At 45.5% G+C, this 20,811-nt stretch overlaps 1 protein-coding gene across 8 annotated transcripts in view; it reads left to right on the top strand.

Annotated features, from left to right (window-relative positions):
* The window catches only part of Fhod3 (formin homology 2 domain containing 3), a 410,673-nt gene that overhangs the window by 160,279 nt on the left and 229,583 nt on the right, over window positions 1-20,811 (top strand). For all 8 annotated transcript variants that reach the window (XM_060377581.1, XM_060377579.1, XM_060377576.1 and 5 more), the window contains exon 4: window positions 19,615-19,682. In XM_060377581.1, the coding sequence (XP_060233564.1) occupies window positions 19,615-19,682 (68 nt within the window). The remainder of the gene's footprint in view (window positions 1-19,614; window positions 19,683-20,811) is intronic.

Below are 20,811 nucleotides of genomic sequence, written 5' to 3'. Positions count from 1 at the left end.
CTCAAATTCTGTCCCCATAGTGACCCCGTTCCTCTGCAAAGGCCACACCTACTCCAGCAAGGCCACGCCTCCTAACAGCGCCACTCTCTATGGACCAAGCTTTCAAACACATGAGTGTATGGGGGACAAACGTATTCAAACCACCACAGAGTGCTTCCACTGTGTGCGGGTCCTTTAAGCTGAGCATAGGCACGTAAACTTGAAGAGTCAGGAAATAGAATTAGTGCCAAATTGTAAAGTAGAAATATCCTGTGCTTGGGAGATAGCCACTGGGTAAAAGTGCCTATGCTTGCAATCCAAATAAGAGGTAGTAACATGGTATTTTCATGCTTCCCATCACAGCCTGGCAAGATTCCTCAAATACACCTAGTATTATAGTATTATAGGTGTGTGTGTGTGTGTGTGTGTGTGTGTGTGTTTCTGTGTTGGGGAGTCAGGCCCAGTTTTTATATGGTTACTGAGGATTTGAACTCATGTCTTCGTGTTTGTGTAATAAGTGCTATTCCAAGATGCAGTACTCACGTGACAATTATGGGTCTCAGCTCCAGAAGACAGAATCCAAGTTTTGTTCTTTTGAGAGCCAGGGTGCAGGGTCAGAGGCCATTTCATTGGAGCAGAATGTTCTGGAAAGGATCTCAGGGTTTCTGGTGTTAGTATCTCTGTCTGCCTGTCTTTTGGTCCTGCCACTGTTCCCTCATTTTTCCATGAGTGTTACCGAGTACCTTGGTTCTCCATGCTGAAAGGAGAGAGAGGGGTTGTTCTGAGATAGGACACTGGCTCTGACCTCACTTCTCCACTTAAAATTGCTAGGCTGTTTGCTAGCAATTTTTACTCCTTTTTATTCGCATTTTCCCTTCCTCTTTCTTTCCTGCCCTTTCTCCCAGTTTTAAAACTAAAGTGTTTAAAGTATAAGTGTATTGAAAAATACCCACAAGCCTATACATATCTAAGTAGTTTTCCGCGGCTATTTAACAGGCGTATTTTTTCTTTTTAATTTTTTTAATTTATACATTCACTTTACATCCTAGATGTAGCCCCCTCCCTCCTCTCCTCCCGGTTCCTCCCTCCCACCCTCTCCACCCTATCCTCTTTCCCCTTGTCCAGAAAAGGTGAGCCTCCCCACAACCCTGCAGCCCACCACAGCACATCGAGTCACATCAGGACTGAGTTCTTCTTTTATCATTGAGTCCAGGCAAGGCAGACCAGTGAGATCAAAGTGATCAAAAGCAGGCAACAAAGTCCATGTCATAGACAGCACCCCCTCAAACCACATGAAGATGCTTTGAAAGACTAGGTTGAGTTGTAATCTTTATGAAGAAGTGACCCAGTATTGTTTGGACATCTGTAATTTACTGATTCACTTTCTAATTTTCAGTCTGTTATTCTTTTTGCTTAACCAAGCAGGCATAGTTTATTTTAAATTAGGAAAAGGAGAGGGGACATCTAAAGAAAGCAGGAGTTACCAAAGAGAACTGAGTACGAATGATGATCTAAAATACACTCTTAACTTAGAAACTTGCTAAATGGCTGGTTGCGAAGTGGGGATGTATTTGATAAAGCAGTGAACGTGAAGCCAGGTACTCTGTTGAGTCATTCCTGATAACCTCCCAATCTCTCTTCCTCTCCTCCCAGTGCCCTGCCCACTCTCGGTGATTCTGCCCTCTAGAGGAGCACTTGAGTTCTCTGGTTCTCAGGTTCCCCTTCCTAAAGTTGGGCTAGCAGAGAGGGAGTTCTGGATATAGCTGTACTTCAGGCACAGTACCAGGGTGGGTGCATTTATCACCGTCAGATGGGAACTTCAGACTTGGTAATCAGCACCTAGATTCTTGGCACCATCCTATTCCCAGTGCCCTTGCTTGCCCATGTTCCACATTTCCTATGGAGCCCTTTCCAGCGGCCATTCACGTGTCCTCACGGTGTGATATTATTATAGAAGTCATGGACTATTTTTCAGAGGTGAGAATGAGCTCTGTAGATGGTGTCACCTTAAAGAACACCAAATACTCCCTTGACATCCAAACCGAAGGCAGACACTGTCAACTTCTCCCCTGTGCCTGTTTGGTTTGAAGACACTGAAGGACTTTGCCGTTTATGCCTTTCCATTATAAGCTTCAGTCTCTGGGCTGAGCTACATGGTCCGCTTGCCAAACTGGGTTCCTTAATATCGAAGGTTATAGCTTTTTATGTTGGTGCTGTCATGAGCCTCCTGGTTTTGGAAACTTTGGGAACATGTAGGTTAGCGTTTATATAGTGGCATGCTAGGGGATGTACGGAGGTCATCAGCAGCCATTTTAGGAATGAAACCATTTTTGGAATATATTCGATGGCTATCAGTTCACGATCCTCACACCTATCTTTAGGAATCAGGACCTGACTATATGCTCCAGACTGGCTCAGCTTTGAGTAATTCTTCTACCCCCACCCCTGAGACTCCAGGTGTACACTCTCACTCTCAGAACTCTATCTAATCCAGTCGTTAAGTTTCCAGAAGTCTTACAAAAAAAAAAATCCTGAGAACTTTTCTATGTTAGGTGTGTATGTTAGCTATAGCTCTTTACCTGTCAAAGATTTCTGGCAGGAAGGAATGTCTATGATCACAGGAGCAGAACGCTAGTGTGTAAAATGGACTGCTGCTCCCCACCCCCAACTGATTATCTAATACCAAATGGTCAGCCCCGAGATCGTGTACATACAATGACTATAGAGATTGAGCAGGTGCATTTGTACACACACACACACACACACACACACACACACACACGCACATGCACACCCATGCAGGACAACAATTAAAGAAAATAAAATTGAAAGAGAGCTCAGTGGGGGGTTGGAAGGGGGAAAGGCAAGACGGGAATGATGTAATTATGTTATAATTTCAAAAAGTTATTAGACATATAGAAAGGCAGGCTGCTGCCTCCTATTGTGCCTTCTCCTCCAAGTTCCTGCCAGGAGAGGCTGGTGCTGGAGCTCCAACCTTGGCATTTTCCCCTTAGCCAAGGCTGCCTCTCCTGGAGCCCCACTTCCCCACAGGGCTCTTTCCCAGCTGCCGCTGCAGGGGGCCTGTCCAGGAACAAAGTAACCATTCCTAAAACCTGGTCATCCAGAAAAAGACCCTGAGCGGAGCAAACCATCTCTTCCATCCACGCTACCAAGGCCTCATCGCCAGGGAAGAGAAACAGGTTCATTCTGTAAAGTGGGTTTAAGCAAAAGTGCTTTCGCCTCCTTATCCAGCTTCCCACTCAGAATGCTAGGAAGACCCTGAAAGGGACAGGTTTTTTTTTTTTTTTTTCCACCCCTGGGGCTCAGCAGACAGATGCCTCTTGCTGGATACCCCTATCCTTCAGTTACCCTGAAGCCTTTCCACACTGATTTGCTCCTTGGTTGCTGTGTCTAAGCAGCTGGCCATTGGCATGTTAGAATTTAGGATGGAATTTGATTCGATTCTGTAATGGAAACTTTAAACACAAGCAGGGGAGATACCCCTTGCTTTGTGTCTGTCCAAGGGTTCTGAAGTGGAAAGGTGGAGTAGCTTAAGTGTCTGCCCAGTAGGAGGAACAAGTGCTCACTTTCAGATTTCTCTTTTTGGCCTGAGGTGCTGTTTTGGATACTCTGTGGCAGCTGTTTGCAACCCCTTTTAAGGTGGAATGACCATTTCACCCGGCTGCCTAAGACCACCAGGAAACACAGATATTTACATTGTGATTCATAACAGTAGCAAATTACATTTATGAAGTAAATTTATGGCTGGGGTCATCACAATGGAGTAACTGTGTCAAGGGGTCAGAGCATTCGGCAAGTTAAGAACCGCTGCTCTAAGACTTTAAGGACAGTGTCATTAAGGCGGTGTATTGTAGATCATCAAAGGATCTTTTCTATTTATCTGCAGTTTTCAAAGTTTACTTGTGTATGCAGATGTGGGACTGTTCATGTGTGTGTGGTACATATGTGGAAGCCAGTATGTATTATGTGTGTGTATGGAGGCCAAAAGGCAACCTCGTGCCGATATTCCTCCGGCAGCATCTGCTTTGATCTTTGATAAAGTCTCTCACTCAACATGGAGCTCAAGGATCCAGCTAAGCTGTTTGGCCAGCCATCCCCAGCAATGAGGTTTTAAGTTTGTGCATGTAGGCTACCATACTTGGCTCTTCTCTGTGAGTGCTGGGCATTGAACTCAGGTCCTGATGCTTGTATGGCCAGTGCTGGACCAACATAGCCATCCTCCTGGTCCTGAATGGCAATTTCCAGCTTTATTCTGGGAGTTTACAGTTTCTGTCCGGCTCTGGAAACATATCAGTTTTGGTCATATTGTTAACTGTTGACCTGATATTCTGCATTCAGCAAATTGTATATGGCAAAGAGTATTCGTTCCTTGATTCATCTCTTTGGCAAACTGGCACAGTGGGACAAAGAGGACCTATTGGTGACAGATAATGAGCCTTGTACACGAAGAAGCAGAAACAAGCAATTACTCCAAAATGAAGGTTCCTCACCATATCAAGAGTGGTCTCTGTTTCTAGATCTGCATTTGTCTCCAGGCAGGGCTTCCTCCTTTTATCTGCCCAGTACCACCTACTGTTCATGCTCCTTAGAATCGCAAGCCAGTTCATTCAGCTGGCTGTGGACCAGGCTGGGGGTGCAGGGCATTCGTGTGTGTGTGTGTGTGTGTGTGTGTGTGTGTGTGTTTGTAGAGCACCTCCCACCCCACGTTAAAGCTTTTAAAGAATTTCTAGCTCATATTGGAAACAAACCTAAAAAGCAACATGGAAGGGAAGGAGCAGAAAGCCCTGGCTGTTTTCTGCATCTCTCTCTCTCTTTTCCAGTAAATTGTCTCAGGAATTTCTGAAGGCAGCTATAATCTATCCCTTGAAAACCTTTTTTTTTTTTTGGACCCAGCCCTTCAAGGGAACTAAAACTCTCCCTGGAACAATATGGTGGGAGAAGATAATACAAAGAAAGGGAATGACTCTTAGCATAGGTCCTTCTAGAAAGAATGGGAAGTTTTCTCCAGGTGGGAGGAAAGGGAGTGAAAAGGCAAAGTTTTTCTTATTTCTCAACGATGTCCCGTTTTCTTTATTTTTCTCACTCCCTTTTAACTACCTTCTCCCCTCAACCAGAATAAGATTCAACACAGAGCTTTTTCACAAGGTTCTGAAAATGGGGTAGGGTGGAAGTAAGGGGTGCTTGGGTTCCGTTGGTACCATGGACAGACACCAAGGTGCCATTTCTATCCCTGGCTAACTTGAAATAGCACCACACCGCAAAATTAATGCAGGATACACGTGATTGAAGCTTGACGGATGCTCAATTTCCCAGCTAATGAAATGTGAATTTTCATGTTGGAAATAGGTTAAACAAATTTTTTGTACAATGTAACAAAGACAGGTATTTTAGTTGATGACTGACATCTTATATTTATGGTTGTGAGCCTAGCCTTTAACATCTGAGCCATCTCTCCAGCCTGATGACTGACATCTTAAATGGTGTTTGTCTTCTATCCATGGAAGCAAGAGTCCTACATTACCAAGTCAGAGGCTGTCTGATTTTAAACATAAATTAATTTAACTGAAGGTGAGAATGAGTCAATTAATTTCCCATTAATTCCAAACAGTGGTACAAGACAGTAGTTTCTATGTTGGGATCTGGGTTGGAGTTTTATGTAATTAATCAGGCAGAGGTGTCTGACACTTGATCTGCCTTAAAGATCCTGAAAATTACTCCTAGTCCTCAGAAATTAAAAGAAGGGGGTGGAGGCTGACTCAGAACCCTATTCATAAGACAATGGACAGAGGGACTGGCGGGGGGGTGGTGGTGGTGGCGATTCTTTCCTTCACTTCCCCGGTTAATTCATACCTATTGTGTGTCAGTCACGGGTTAAGGCCCTGGGGACAGAGCTGTGCATTGAGTAGACAGAGCCCCACTCTCGTGGAGCTGGCATTTCAGTGTGTGTATGTGTTGGCAGGATGCGGACGGTAACTAAAGGGAACCGAGAAAACCACGCAGTAGAAGAGTGGGGCCCACTGTGAGCAGAGAGCGCAAGTGCGCCTGTAAGGAGTGTATCTGAGACTTTAAACAGTGTTAGAGTGGGAGGTGCTTGCCTGGTGAGGCCCTGAAGACATGAGCTGTGTAGGGACAAGAGAAGAAGCGGAGTGACCTGGGGAGAGAACACTGCAGGACCCTAATGGGAAGTGATGATTTAGAGCGGAGGTGTGGAGCAGGCGCTGGCAGGAAAGGGCTGGATGTGGGATTCCTTGGCAGATCAAAGTAGGGGTGGAGAAGAAACTGAGGAGAAGGCTGGCTGTGGAGTCTGTCCTGACATTGGACACAGACCCTGTTGTCCTTCCTCTGCGGCCACTAAACCCTAGGTCTATGGGTTATACGCTATGCAACTGTTTTCATACTCATTCGTAAACTCTCAGGAGCAAGTTTTTCTTTTTTATCCTTTCCATCTCAGGGAGTTTAATCTATGTCTGTTGGCTTGAATGGAATTGATTCTGTTCCAAAATCAGCACTTAAGATTCATAGAACACCATAGAATACCTGTCTAGTTGCCAACCCATGATTCATCTAAGGTAAAAATGATAGCCAAAGGCCACTGTGGAATCTTCTCTGAGCCAATTAGACCCACTCATGTTCTGGAACCAAATGCACGGACTCAGATACAGGAAGAGAGATGGGGTCTTTCTTCCCATGAAATCCAGGATCTTTTATCTTAATACGGTGGCGTGCGAGGATTCGTATAGGAACTCCTATGTTAAGAAGCAAGTCACTCCAAAGATTCTAGCAGGCGTAATCAGGAAACGACCTCAGGCAGGCAGTGCTTCCTGAGTCCAGGACAAGGCAGCAAACCAGTGTGGCTCATGGAGAGGTAGGTGTAGTCTGGAAGGCAGGGTGAACCACAGAACTCACAGGTACCATCAGGCCCAGCCACGCGTCCTTTCTAGATGGCTATCACTTGTGTTTCCTGTAGGTTGATTTCTTTCTTTCTTTCTTTCTTTCTTTCTTTCTTTCTTTCTTTCTTTCTTTCTTTCTTTCTTTCTTAGTACACTGTGTACAGAAAGAGACCACTCCTGTTGGCTGGATTTTACTCCCACGTGAAAAGGACAGAATGAATGTTGCTAAAATATATCACCAACAAGGTGGCAGATTTCCTGACCCCTGTATTTTTGCTGGAGAGATGATATGGAAATGAGTGTGGGTTCAGGTGTGATGGCACCTTCCCACTCTTTCTGGATGATGACACAGAAAGGTCAAAGGTGTGTGTCATCTTTGAAGCAGTGTTTGCTCACCTCTGATGATGGGTGGTGAGCCCATTGGGGCAGATAAAGAAAGCTGGACTTCAAGGCACTTGTGAGAGCCACCCTTGATGTCGGCTTCGACCTCTCACTGGTGACTAGGCCTCTTTCAAGAACTGCAGTATTAATCAGTGCCGAAAGGCCACTGGTTCTCCGGCTCTTGTCCTTAGACCGTCTCCCAGCTAGCCTCGGGCTACCACCTATAAACCTGATAGACATGTAAAGCCCTCTGAAGTCTACTGAATCCAAATCTACACTTGACAGACCCTCTGAAGCTTTTCTACACACTCACACACAAGCAGACACTCAAGTGTGAGAAAGCTAAAGCGATCATACCCTTTCTCCACTATTTAAAGTGAAGCAAGTGGCCTGCCACAGTACCAGATGTGAACTACCCACAGCCGTGGGGGCTCTTGCCAGGAGACCATCCACCCTAGCCTCTCATTGCCCCCAGCTCCCCATATTGTTGCTGGTTTCCCTTAGTGTTCTGCTGTCCATGTGTCTAGTTCCTGTAATTTGCATCACAGAACACAGGGAGACTAAATCGTTACAGTCTTTTATTTTATTTTTTGGTAATCTGAAGTGGATATGCCTGTCTTTCCTATGTCACATGTCGAACTGGCCAAGAGAGGAACTACCCTTAGAGGTCCATTTTAACTCAATGCCTATAGAAGGTGATTCATGGCTGGCTAGAAACATCTATTAACTACTGCAAGGAGGCTAAATATCTAGTCGTCTTCGATCTTGATGGCAATAGGAAGCCAATGTTTGTTATAAGTTTTTGGACTAGGAGAAGCAAAACAGATCTCAGCTTCCCTGCAGAGCAAAGTGACAGTTTGGGTTTCTGGAATTTGGCCTAATGGTACCTTTAACCCCCAGTTAGCATTGGAGGCAGCTCCTAAGTGTGGTGTAATGACAGGTGTTCATGGCTCTTCCTGGGGCCACGTGGAGACACAAGAAAGAGCACCAGCACCCTACAGGGTGTGGTGACATCTGGAGCCCTGCTGTCAGACCACAAAGGTTACCCGGGGAATTTTCCATGCTTGTGGCTCTGCTCCATAGAAGAAAGGGCGGAATGAGGGACCCCCACCTTCCCAATCAAGGAACAGCAAAGGGTGCCTTCTCTGCAGCTCACTTTCCTGGACTGTAACTGTGCGCCTGGTTCATCCTCTCAGTTCTGTGAGATGTCACCAATAAGATGGTTTGCAGAGAGCACAGTCCCACACCTAGTTAGCACATACCTGTGTTCCTGCTGCCATGATTGGTTTGTCCTTGGAAGTAGTGGAAGATGCTGGGTGAGCATTGGGGTATATGGGTGATCTAGCCAGTGAGGATGCTAACTCCTGAAAATGTGTTCAAATTCCCCTTTCCCACCCACATGCTCCCTTGACTGAAATAATCGATCAGCCTGCCCCATTCACAGTGATTTGGGGGTTGCATTGTGGTGTTGAACACGGATCCTTATGCCTGTCTAGTTCTATGAGGGGCTTGTGGTTAGAACTGTCTTTCAGAGGTTCACTCCCCTCACACCACAGCGTGAGTTGATGGTGAGGCCGCTGAGAAGGAGCTGAGGGATAGAGAACTAGAAAGCAAGCCTGAATGCTTCCTGAAGGGCCAGATTGTGTGTGTGTGTGTGTGTGTGTGTGTGTGTGACCTAGAGGTCACTAAGTAGGCTAGGGTGGCTGGCCAGGAAATCCCAGAGTTCCACCTGTCTCCAACCACCCCAACACTGAGGTTACAGACGTGTATCATCACGCCTGCCCTCCATGGGTTCTGGGAACCAAATTCAGGTTTACATGCTTGCAGGACAGCCCTTTACCCACTAAGGTACCCCACCATCCTCTACCATGCCGTACAAATCCTCCTTGCTGCTGACCCCAGGGCTTCCCCCTTGGTCCCGCTTGGATTAATCAGTCAGATGCCAGTGTGAAGCTGGTGCTCCTGAGATAAATAACCTGGTTGGGGAAGGAAGTCCTAGTCAGCTGGGTCCCAGAAGTGGGCTGAGGAGCAGGGGGGAGAGAGGCCTGGGAATTCTTTGGTCTGCTCACACTCAGTGAACCTGAAGCCTCACACAGAGCAGAGCACATAATGGACATCATGGTGGCTGGGTGAATATCAGAAAGCCTAACTCAGCTGACCTGCCATGCACATTATTGATGACTTCCAGGAGTCATCTGTGGCTGATGCAGAGCAACCGCTGCTGCCCAGACACCCCCAGGCTGATGCTCTCTTTAGTATGCAGCTGGGAGAGCGACACCTGCCTCCACTGACCCTAGGAACAGACTTGCTTCTCCACATCTATCTGGGGCTCTTCTGTTCCTGGAAGGGCCCCTGAAAGCCCTGCTGAAGGAAATGTGTCAGCAGAAAGACTGTGAGTCTTTCTGAGCTATCTTGTTAGACTAACCTCCTCACAAATACTATGTTGGGTTCATCTCTGCATACCTAGCACTTGGCAGTGAGCAAAACGACTCTTTCCTTTCTTCGTCTTCTCCACGACAGTTTGCAGCTGTTGACAGTGAGGCACTGGCTCCCCCTGGAAGGTGCTCTGTATGGTTCTTCTTCCCCCACATCCGGCATGAAAGGTCTGTGTGTGCAGTCCCGCCTTGCCACCTAGACCACGTCCCCAGCACCTTTCCTGAGAGCTTTCACGGTAGTGATGGCACTTGGAGCTTTATAGCTATGGGTGTTTGTAGCGACCACTTTGTGGATGTTCATAACCCCTTACATCTGGTGTGGTTTAGATGCAGTAACTTGAAGTAAATGAGTCTCTGCAGAGTTAGAACTCGAGCTCAATTATAGACTCTAGGATCAACCTTCTCTTTCCTCATTAACTTGACTGAGGAATAATTTACATGCAAGGAGATTGGCATGTTTTGAATGCACAGTTGGATGACTTTTGACAGCTGCACGCACCCATACAAGCAAGACAAAAACCATCTCCCCTCGAGTTCTTTCACGCATCTTCCTTGCTTCCTTCCCTTTCCCCAATCCAGACAAGCACTGATCTGCTTTCTGTCCCTAGAAATCATATTTGTCTTTTCCAAAACCTTGTATAAATGCAACTGTACAATTTATGTTCCTGGTGGCTGGCTCCCTTCGCCGAGTGTGATTTTGAAACTCTTCCATGTTGTGGCATGTGTCATTGCCAGTTAGCTCTGCTTGCCTGAATGTCCCGCGGCATGTTTACCTGCTCACCAACTGACAGAGACTGGACTACTTCCAGGAGATTTTTGCTGTTGTGGGTAAGGCAACTGTGAATCCGCGTGAAATAGCTTTATGTGTATAAGTTTTCGTTTTTCCCTTGGAATAGCCAAGAAGTGGAACTGCTGGGCCCAGGCGATGGTGTCCATTTCTGTTTATAAGAAACTATCAAAGTACTTTCCAGTGCGGTTGCTCCATGTGGCATCCCACGAGCAGAGCATGGAGCCCATTTGCTCTGGGGTCTTGATACCCCGACAGAGGCTGACTTTTTACTATCAGCCATTCTAAAAACATGGTGTGCCAAAACTTGTTTTTCAAATAAGAACTGGAAATGCAGAGATTTTCTAAAAGCCAAAAGGTGGGTCAGGGCTGTGATTTGCTAAGACCTTACCCCTGAGAGCATGGCTGCTGCTCTCCCACTAAACTGTTGTTGTGACCACTGTCCATCTGCTTCATTCAAGCTGACTTGCCTTGCTTGAAACTGAAACACCCTTGGGTGATCCTAGAATCACTTTGGCCCCCTTAGAACAAAAAGCAAAGCTTCTTCTGCAAGGAAGCTCTGGCACATGGCTCAGCGTCGTGTCCTGGCATCTTTTTATGCAGCTCGCTGTACTTCTAGTCCTCAGTGGGAGCTGATTTCAGATAAAAGTTGTATGTCATCAGGGTGTGTAGAGCGACAGGCCAGGATATACTGAGTCTAACTCCAGGCTCTTTAGTCTTTCCTATAACTGAAGCTGACTAGATTTTGGAACTGCATCTAAGTTGTGTCTCGGTGAGGTCTGCAAGTATGTTGAGCTCATGCAGCTGTTAGGGCAGAACAGGAGAGCTTGGGCCTGCCATGTTGTCTCTGCTCACTGTGGCTATGCAGGACCCACAGCTGGAAATAAACCCGGCAGGGAAGTAGCTTGAGCTTGGGCTCCACACTTATACATACAGCTCATTATTTTGGTGTCTAAGTCTGCAGTTAGGTGTGAATGTGTTGCCTGACAAAGCACCATTTAGCTTTGCTGTATGTAACTGTAGAAACGCAGCAGTATATTCTTTTCCCATGATTCTTTGCTTCTTCCCTCCCCCATTGGCTAGTGAATAATCTCTCCTCAGAACTGTGCTTTTAAAACTGGGTCTTTTCTCTGGTCCCGTTTTGTTTGCATGATACAATACTTGCCCTGGATGAATGGCTGCTCCTCTCTTGAAGGACACTGAAAGGGAGAGCCCCAGCCCCCTGGTGTGTAGCAGGTGCACTCCTGAGCCCCACCATCTCTGTGAGGTGACATGATTGATGCCAGATTGTTCCCTTTTGACCCCGGCTAATGATCCTTATCTTCTCTCCAAGACCCAACAACTACCTCTTTCTCTCAAAGCGTCCAGGGCAGGGAAGGCGAGCCCTTCCCTGTCAAGAGCTATTGACCCCAGAAAACAAAGGCTCTATCTTCCAGGCAGTGTTGATGCCTTGCTGATGATCCACAAGGCCTGGAAGGTTCTGAGCTGCGGCAATCATTTTGTCATATAGGGAGCCAGACAGATGGTAAGAGGTGACTCCCCAAACCTTGAGTGTAGTGCCTGGGAAAGGCTGACCAGGTGCCGTACATAGAACCTTGGGTGTATTTCTGGAGGTGTCCTATTCCTGCTTTATCCTGTTGCTTTGATCAAAAGCAACAACAAAACAAAACAAAACAAAACAAAACAAAAATACTTAAGAAAAAGTAACTTCAGAAAGAAAGGATTTATTGAATCTCATACTTCCAGGTCACAATTCATCACTGAGGTCAGGAACTCAAGGCAGGAACTAGGGCGGAATCAATGGACGTTCACTCTCTGGCTTGCCCAGTGGCTCATGCTTAGCCAGCTTTTATTTTTTATATAGCACAGGACCCGCTTTCTGAGGAATGGTGCTGCTCATCGTGGGCTGGGTCCTACAACATTTAATTCTCAAAATAGTCTTGATAGAGGAAGAGACCCAGCAAGTGCGTGCGCGCGCGCGCGCGCGCGCGCACACACACACACACACACACACACACACAGCAGGGTTTCAGGGAAGCAAAGGCGTAGGAAAAGAAATATGGAATGTTGAAACATTTCAAGTGTTAAAACTTTTTAAAGGCAGTATGAAAGCTGATGATGAAGTAAAGATTTGAAGTTCTCCAGATGGTAATTAATAGAGAAGAGAAAAATGAAGTGTAAAAAGGAGGAAAAGGGAGGACAGTTAACAAAGCACAAAATGGAGAAAATGAGCTAGAGACAGAGGGAGACTGAAGCCAAAACCACCCAACTTTTAATCTCATCACTGGGCTTAGGCTGCCACTCAAGATGAGATAAAATGATGTCATGGGGCCATCAGCCTGTGGGGGACAAAGTGAACAGCTGGGTCTCTGAGGACCCTCTTTTCTCTATCACTCCTTGATCCTGGAGGTTAAAAAAAAAAGGCATGTTTGAGACGGAATTTTCAGCTCGTTAGTAGTTTACTGTAGCTGACTGTGGCTTTGTCTCTGAGCACGGATGGTTTCTGAAGACAGATGAGATGATTTGAAAGTGTATTTCACTGGGGTCCCAAGGCCAACTCACTTCCTCAGATTCTGAAGGGCAACTATTCTTGAATTGATTGAATATAGAAATATTCAATCAATTTCAATCAACTTTCCCTGGGCAGTTTCTTCAGTGAAGATGAAGATAGGGAAGTGGTTTCCAAGGTAACTACCTGGAGAGTGAGCACCTGGATGGGGGCAGTAGCTAGCAATGGCAGAACATCAGCTACAGACATCATTGCAAACTTGACATCAGCAGCAGCCGCTCTGCCATCTTACATGCTGTGTGCCTCCTGTGCTAAGGGCTGTTCTTGCCTCATATCTCCATAAGGCCTGGTACTTGTAATTCTGAATGTTCTTTTTTAACAGGTTATCTTCCTGAAAATTGAGCCATGCCCTGGGTATTTGGGGAGTGTGTGTGTGCGGACACGTGAGGTCTGAGGACAACCTTGGGTATTGCTTCTCACTTTCTGCCTTGTTTGAAATGATCTCTTTGTTGTTTTGAGCTCTACTGCGAACACCAGGCTGGCCAGCCTATGAGCTTCTCAGGATGCTCCTGTGTCTGCCTTCTGTCTCACCACAGGGACAGTGGGATTGTAGACGTGTTCTAGCATACTTTGACTTACATGGATTTGGGGGATTTGAACACTTCATTCACTGAGCCTTCTCCACAGCATCACAGAGTGTCTCTTCACTCCTTTGTCTGGCATGTCTCTTGTCAAAGAATTAAGTAGACAGTGACTGGAGGAAAGAAAGACAGAAGGATTCAGAATTAACCTGTCTAGGGCTATACAGAAGTGTCTGAGAATGCCTGGGGCCTTGGTACCCTTTTCTCTGAGCACTCAGAACATGCATAGACCTACAAAGCCTATCCATGGACTCTTCCCTGGGGACAAATAAAGCAAATTCATTCTGGGCCATGAACTCTGAAGAGTGAGGCTGCTGCTGAGCCTTGATCACTTTCTGGAAACCTTCTGCTATCTAGGGAGAAGGTCCATTTCATGGCTGCACCCCATATCCTCCCAGTGTCCAATTCCCAACCTTTTATTGGCCTTTTAGCTGGCACTCCCCAACTCCCCTCTTCAGTTTTTCTGTGCTGACCAACCATGAATGCAATCAGTTTGATCCCCAATCTCTCACTACTTACATTTCTCTTGAGCCCTCTGTGACACCCCTTCCCCCAAGTATAACATAGGTGAAACCACACAGCCTGGCCCCTGAGGGCCTTCTTGGGCTCACTCTCCCCATGTCTTTCCACTGGTCTGGATGATGACAGTATGGTCCCTCCCCCAACCCACATGTCGGCCATGTTTAAGTGGTTGTTCTTTTTGACCACATGGCTTGGTTTCTTCTTGGCTGCATGCCCGCTGCTTTTTCATCCTCTTGCACACAGCTTCTCGACATAACTGACTTTATTCAGGATCATCTGCTCATCCCAGGCCCAGGACCACAGAGTTTGTCCCTCCCACTTCTGTGGGTCTCCTGAGCATTGCCATTGCTTTCTCATATGACATTATCATGATTTGGAGGCATGTTTGACTCCTCCACAGGCTGTCAACTCATTTGATGGCTAAGAATGCCTTAACATTCATTGGTAGCCCCGTTCTCCACATGGTTCATTCTTAATTAGATAATCAGCAAAAATTTGTTCCAAAGGTCAAGTCACTAAGAACTATGTAAGCTGAAACTATAATCCAAGAGAAATCAGCCAGGTGGTGGTGGCGAATGCCTTTAATTCCAAAACTTGGGAGGTAGAGGCAGGTGGATCTTTGTGAGTTCAAGGCTAGTCTGGTCCACAGAGTGGGTTCCAGGACATCCAGGGCTGTTAAACAGATAAACCCTGTCTCAAAAACAAAAAACAAAAACAAAAATAATTCAAGGGAAACTGGATTTAAATGTGATTTTCTCAGGTATTCTTTTGTCCATCAAGTCTGAAAATTTGTCGGGAAGCTCAGCATGTGAAGGCACCTGCTGAGAGAACCTGGTGACCTGAGTTTAATCCCTGGGTCCGTGTAAAGGCAAAAGAACTGACTCTACTGCCATTTAACCTACACAGTAAGCACACTGTAGCACACCTCTTGGCCATCATACATGCACTCATATTCTCTCTCACTATTAAAAGTAATAATAGCAATTATCATTATCATCATTATTATTATTGTTATTTAGACTTTAAAAACTTGAAAGATCTTGTTCCTGTATAGCCTCTGTATCTGCAGACTGATGGGATAGAAGCCTCCCCGATGACTGGAGGGCTCAGGTAGCCACTGCTCAGCATCAGGACCATGGTTAGAAGCGAGGAGCCACACTTTTTTTGCATCTCTGTGTGTGTCATCTCTAAAGTGCATGGTGATATTTTAGTGTCCTGGTATGTTTTAGCACATGAGCAGTTTCAGTGGCTCAAGTGTCTGCCTTGCTTTTATCATGCCAACAGAGCATGTGGCTAGCTACACCTCTGCCAGCAATTTTCAGTTACTCTTCTCCACTTCCATAAGCCTCAAATTTCATTTCCAGACCAGGAACTGAGGGACCCCTCTGCCTTCACTTTCATCTGAAAAATAAAGGTTTTTCACTCTGCAAGTGAATAGAAGAACCCCACAGAGGCCCACAGGAAGTTTCCAGGCACCTATGCCTTCTAAAATTGTCACATTTTCTATGTATTTGTGTGTGAAGTTTGAGCAAAAAGTGTCTGATTCTGAAATTGCTTTTTTAAATAACTGGAAAAAATTATTTACGGAAATAGAGAGTATGGTATTTAACCCTGATTGTTGGTTTGATGGGATTCAAAACCACCTAGGAGCTAGGTCCTTTGCTGTGTCTGTTGGGGTGTTTCTGAGGGAAGAGCCACCCTGAAGGTAGGTCGTACCAGTCTATGGGCTGAGGGCCCTGAGCTGAACACAAGGGAGAATGCAAGCTGACCTCAGCGTCCGTTGCTCTCTGCTTCCTGACCGTGGCTGCACTGTGAGCAGCTCTTTCTTTCTTGACACTCTGTGGAAACTGCTGTCACTGCCGTGCTTTCCATATGATGGTGAACTGGACTATACTGTCCTGTTGTGAGCCAAAGCAAATCCTCCCTTAGGCTGGCTTCTGTCAGGTATTTTGTCACAGTGATGAGGACTATAACGTATCAACGACAAGTTTGTTTTCTGAAAACGTTGTTTAATAAACTCAGGGAGTAAAGTTTGTACTACAACACTGTTTTTGTTTTTGTTTTTTTCTTTTTTCCCTTTCAAACATCAGCATGCAGTGGTAAGGCAATGGCTGCAAGATGAGGCAGACTATGCTTCCTGCCGTCTCTGAATCAGATGGCTCCCTTGAGTCCACGAGAAGAATGGCCCAAGTGGGACTCATCAGGTGCCTGTGGAATTTAGACTGAGTGTCCTCTAGGAAGGTCACCCAAACTTGACCACTTGTTGTCTTTGGCCACAATTCATGGACTTGATCTTTTGCCACCTTGCTCTGCCTGACGTCTGAAGAGAAAAGTGTCATACAGCTCCATAGCTCATGGTGGTTGCAATCATTTCTGTGTCTCCATCTGAAAAACCATGATGGTTGCCTTCTCTGTAGCCAATGCACACAGAACTTCAGGTGTGACTGCCCTCTTGCCTGTTCAAGTGACAGCCCAAGGGTGGAGGGAGGTCCTTGTATCCCCTCAGCAAAGGAGGGGCTCCCATGTCTTCACCTAAGTCTTCTCGTGAAGCTCTTGGTTCCTGGGTTTGACGTTTTGGTGAGAAAATGTGTCGTGGTTTTATGGAATGAAATATAGCATTCTAGATGTACTTTTCCCCTTCCTTCTCAAATACAACTAGATTCTGTTTCTCCACAATCATTCACTGATTAAATGGGCTGTAATCTCCTCACTCTTTCACCCATAAAAGACCTGGTCTTGCTTTCTCCAAATATCAAACCGAGGTTGTCTTCCTTGCCTTGTTGACTTAGCAACTAATCGTGGGCTGAAGTTCTATGTGCGTGTGGAACTTTCTGCCGCCAAAACAGACATGTGAGGCTCAGAATACAGGAAGTCAGCAGAAGTAGGGAAGGCCATGGCTACCAGTCACTCTGTGGGAAACCTTGCTGGGGTTTGTGTAGACAGCTGCTTCCAAAGAAGTGGTGAGAGTTCTGGAAGAACAGACTCAAGACTGTTAGCATCCACACCCTTTGGGAGCTGAGAGGTTCCTAAATGGACCTTTTGTACTCTAAGATGAATATGGATCTGCTCAGCCATGATCAGTCTGAGTTTCTGCCTAGGGAAGCCTGGACTTGACACAGACAGATGCCTGGCTTTTGAACTTACTGTCACTCAAGTGACACTTCCCACTAATTGGTGGTAGTTCGCTATGGAGCAAGAACACCAGGACCTGGCCTGTGAGCAGGAATTCTTCTTTGGTCTGTAGGTTCTCTGCAGTCACATATCAGTGGAGCAAGACTTTTACCTATTGTTGGTCTGGGTAGGCTATCTGAGCTGTAAGATGCCTGCTGGACTGTGGTCCACCAGCAGGCATTATACCTTCTGTAAAAGTGATGTGTTGCTTACAAATATCCTCGTTTCATCTTCCCTGAGCCTCTAACTGAAAGGCACTTCTGGATATGTATGCCGAGAGCAATAGGGCAGTCAGGTTAGACAAAGAGGCTTTCCACCATGACTTTGAATCCTTTGAATCCAGTGCTGCACTCAGAGGCCACAGCTCACTTCAGAGCAGGAACGTCTTATGGATGCATTATCTTTCCAAAGACAGTGGATGTCAATTGTCCCTCACAGTCTCATGTCTTTGAGTACTTGGTCTCCAGAGGTGATGATGCTGTTTTGGAAGGTTTTGGAAATTTGAGGAGTGCAGTCTGGTTAAAGGAATTGGGTCACTCGTGGTTTGAGGGTTATGATCTGCCCTGCCCCTTGTGTGAGTTCCCTGCTTTCTGAACTACCAGGTGTGAGAACTGCCTGACTGAGCCATGCTTTCCCTACCACAGTGGGATCTACCTCTCCCAGAACAGGTACCTAAGCAAACTCTGAGGTTGCTTCTGCCAGGCGTTCTGTCTCAACAACCAGGAAAGTAACTGATAGTATGACTTCTGTTCTACTGGAGATGGTTTGCCATGGCTCTCCCATGACAGAGGAGCCAGCGAGTGATACTTGTTCACATGGTGGTTGTGTGAATAGATTTGGAGAACTTGAGGAGAGGGTACCCAGCCTCTAAACATGAAATGGCTACCAGTCCTTTGTCTGAAGGATAAAGAAAGATGCCACTCAAAGATCACATGTGGGATTTGGATTTCTGGCATAAAGTCTACCTTATACTCTATAGAATATGGAATTTAAAAAAAGAATGTCTGAGAAAATATTTTAGTAAAAATATGTAATATTATCATAGATTTTAGCTGTTCTTTTGATATTTGATACTAAAAATATCCCAAAACAACAACAACAAAAACTACATTGAGATTTTGTGACTTTCTGGCCTGGAGAGATTGGTTATTCTGTGGTTAGGGGTGTGTGTTGCTCCCACAGAGCACTTGGATTCAATTCCCAGCACCCACATTGTAGTTAACAAATGTCTGTAGCTACAGTTTCAAAGGATCTGATGTCCTCTTCTGGTTTCTGTGGGCACTGCACACATGTGCTGTACAAACTTACATGCAAGCAAAACACCTGTACACATAGAATACAAATAAATGAATCTTTGTTCTTCATATTTAGTGTTTCAATTATTATGTGGCAGAAGGATTTTCTTTTCTGGTCCAATATGTTTGGAGTTCTGTAGGCTTCTTGTGTGTTTATAAGCATCTCTTTCTTTAAGTTGGGGAAGTTTTCTTCTATGGTTTTTGTTAAAAATATTTTCTGGGCCTTGGAGCTGGGAGTCTCTTCCATGTTCTATTCCTATTATTCTTAGGTTTGGTCTTTTTATAGTGTCCCAGATTTCCTGAATGTTCTATGTCAGGAGCTTTTTAGATTTAGCATTTTCTTTAACTGATGTATTGATGTCTTCAACCATATCTTCCACCCCTGAGATTCTCTCCTCCATCTCTTGTATTCTGTTGGTGATGCTTGTGTCTGTATTTCCTATCATTTTCCCATCTCCAGGATTACCTCAGATTGTGTTTTCTTTATTGCATCTAGCTCCATTTTTAGGTCTTGAACAGTTTTGTTCATTTCCTTCTCCTGTTTGATTGCAATTTCCTGTATTTAATTTCTTTAAGGGATTTGTTCGATTCTTTCACCTTTTTGACTGTATTTTCCTGTGTTACCTTGAGAATTTTATTTTTTCCCTTGAGGCCTCTATTCTTTTCATAAACTTTGGATTTAAGATTATTTTCTTGCACTTCAAATGTGTAAGCAACTCCTGGGCTTGCTGTGGTAGGACAGCTGCTTTCAAGTGACGTTTGGCTCTGGGTGTTTTTTCCTTGTGTGCTTACACTGACCTCTAACCATCTGGGGGACTCTAGCGATAGCAGGCCTGTTGGTCTCTGATGTCCAGGCAGTTTGGGAGGGGACAGAGAGGCTGCATTGTCATCATCCTCTGGTAAAAAATGTCATCCTTCATATCTTCTTATGTTTGTACCATCCATGGAGCCAACTAAGTTAATTGTTGTTTTCTTTATTTCAGAAAAGCTGTACAACTCCAGCGGCCGAGATCTAAGAAGGGCCCTTTTCTCGCTGAAGCAGATATTTCAGGTAAAAAGGAAAAAACGAAAATCAAAATACTACAGTCCCGTGTTTGCTTTGCTGGGGAATTAGATACATACAAGCTTACACCTGCATTTGTTACAAATAGGAAAATGTGTTTAGAGGCCATTGCAAGTTAGGTCAGGGGCTGAGGGACTGAGGAGGTGGCAGAGTGGGCAGTGGGCTTGCTGGGCAAAGGCTAGAACCAGTTTGGATCTCCAGCACGCAGGCAAATGCTGGGTGGGCGCGATGGCTTGCCATGAATCCCAGTGTTCAGCAGAACTAGGATTCTAGCGAATCTGGATGACCGCTATAGCTGAGCTGGTGAGCTCTGGATTCAGGCAAGAGACTCTGCCACAGTATCTACGGTGGAGAGGAACTGCAGAAAGCCAGCCGACACCAACCACCGGCCTCCACATGTGCCTGCATCCTTCCTCCATGTGTCCACACACATAGAAACACGTATACCCACATCACACACACACACCCCCACACACACAAAATCAGATAAAAATTCCGGAGGAGAATATTTTATGTCAAATATTTTTTAGTATAAAAGGTAAAAGCAACATAAACAAATAATATTTTATTCTATATTCCAGTATTTTTTTAAAACCCATTTGGTTGTAATTAAAGGTTTGCCCTCAAGTCACTACCTGCTTCCCACACCCAGCTCTCCTCTCTACCAATAGCTGCATTTCGTGTTCTTGTACACATTCACGTTTCCATCCTAGTGGCAGAAAGCCACAATACGTGACAATCTTTGGCATTAGCTTCACGCACAAGTTATCATGTCACACATATCCTGCTTTGGCTCGTTCACGGAGAGTGAATGGCTGGAGGTGTGGCTGTATCATACATGCATTGAGCTCATGTGTTCTGCTCATTCTCCTCTGGGTGGATGGTTTGCTTAGTTCCAGGTCTTGGTATTGTAAAGCCTGCTATTGTGCGTGTGTTCCCTTATGGACATGCAGGCCCCTCACTGCCAGTTTCCTCCTAACACTCAATACACACCAAGCCTTCCTCTCATCCCTATACTGAGAGAATCCCAAGCTTAGTAAATGGTTAAGCCAGGCTCCGGATACTCATGAGTCAGAGTGGGGAGAGGAAAGCTGTGGGTTTGTGAAGGTGACCTTTA

This window comes from Meriones unguiculatus, chromosome 2, assembly GCF_030254825.1.
Source record: "Meriones unguiculatus strain TT.TT164.6M chromosome 2, Bangor_MerUng_6.1, whole genome shotgun sequence".
Lineage (NCBI taxonomy): Eukaryota > Metazoa > Chordata > Mammalia > Rodentia > Muridae > Meriones > Meriones unguiculatus.
This window is presented reverse-complemented; position numbering and strand designations above follow the sequence as displayed.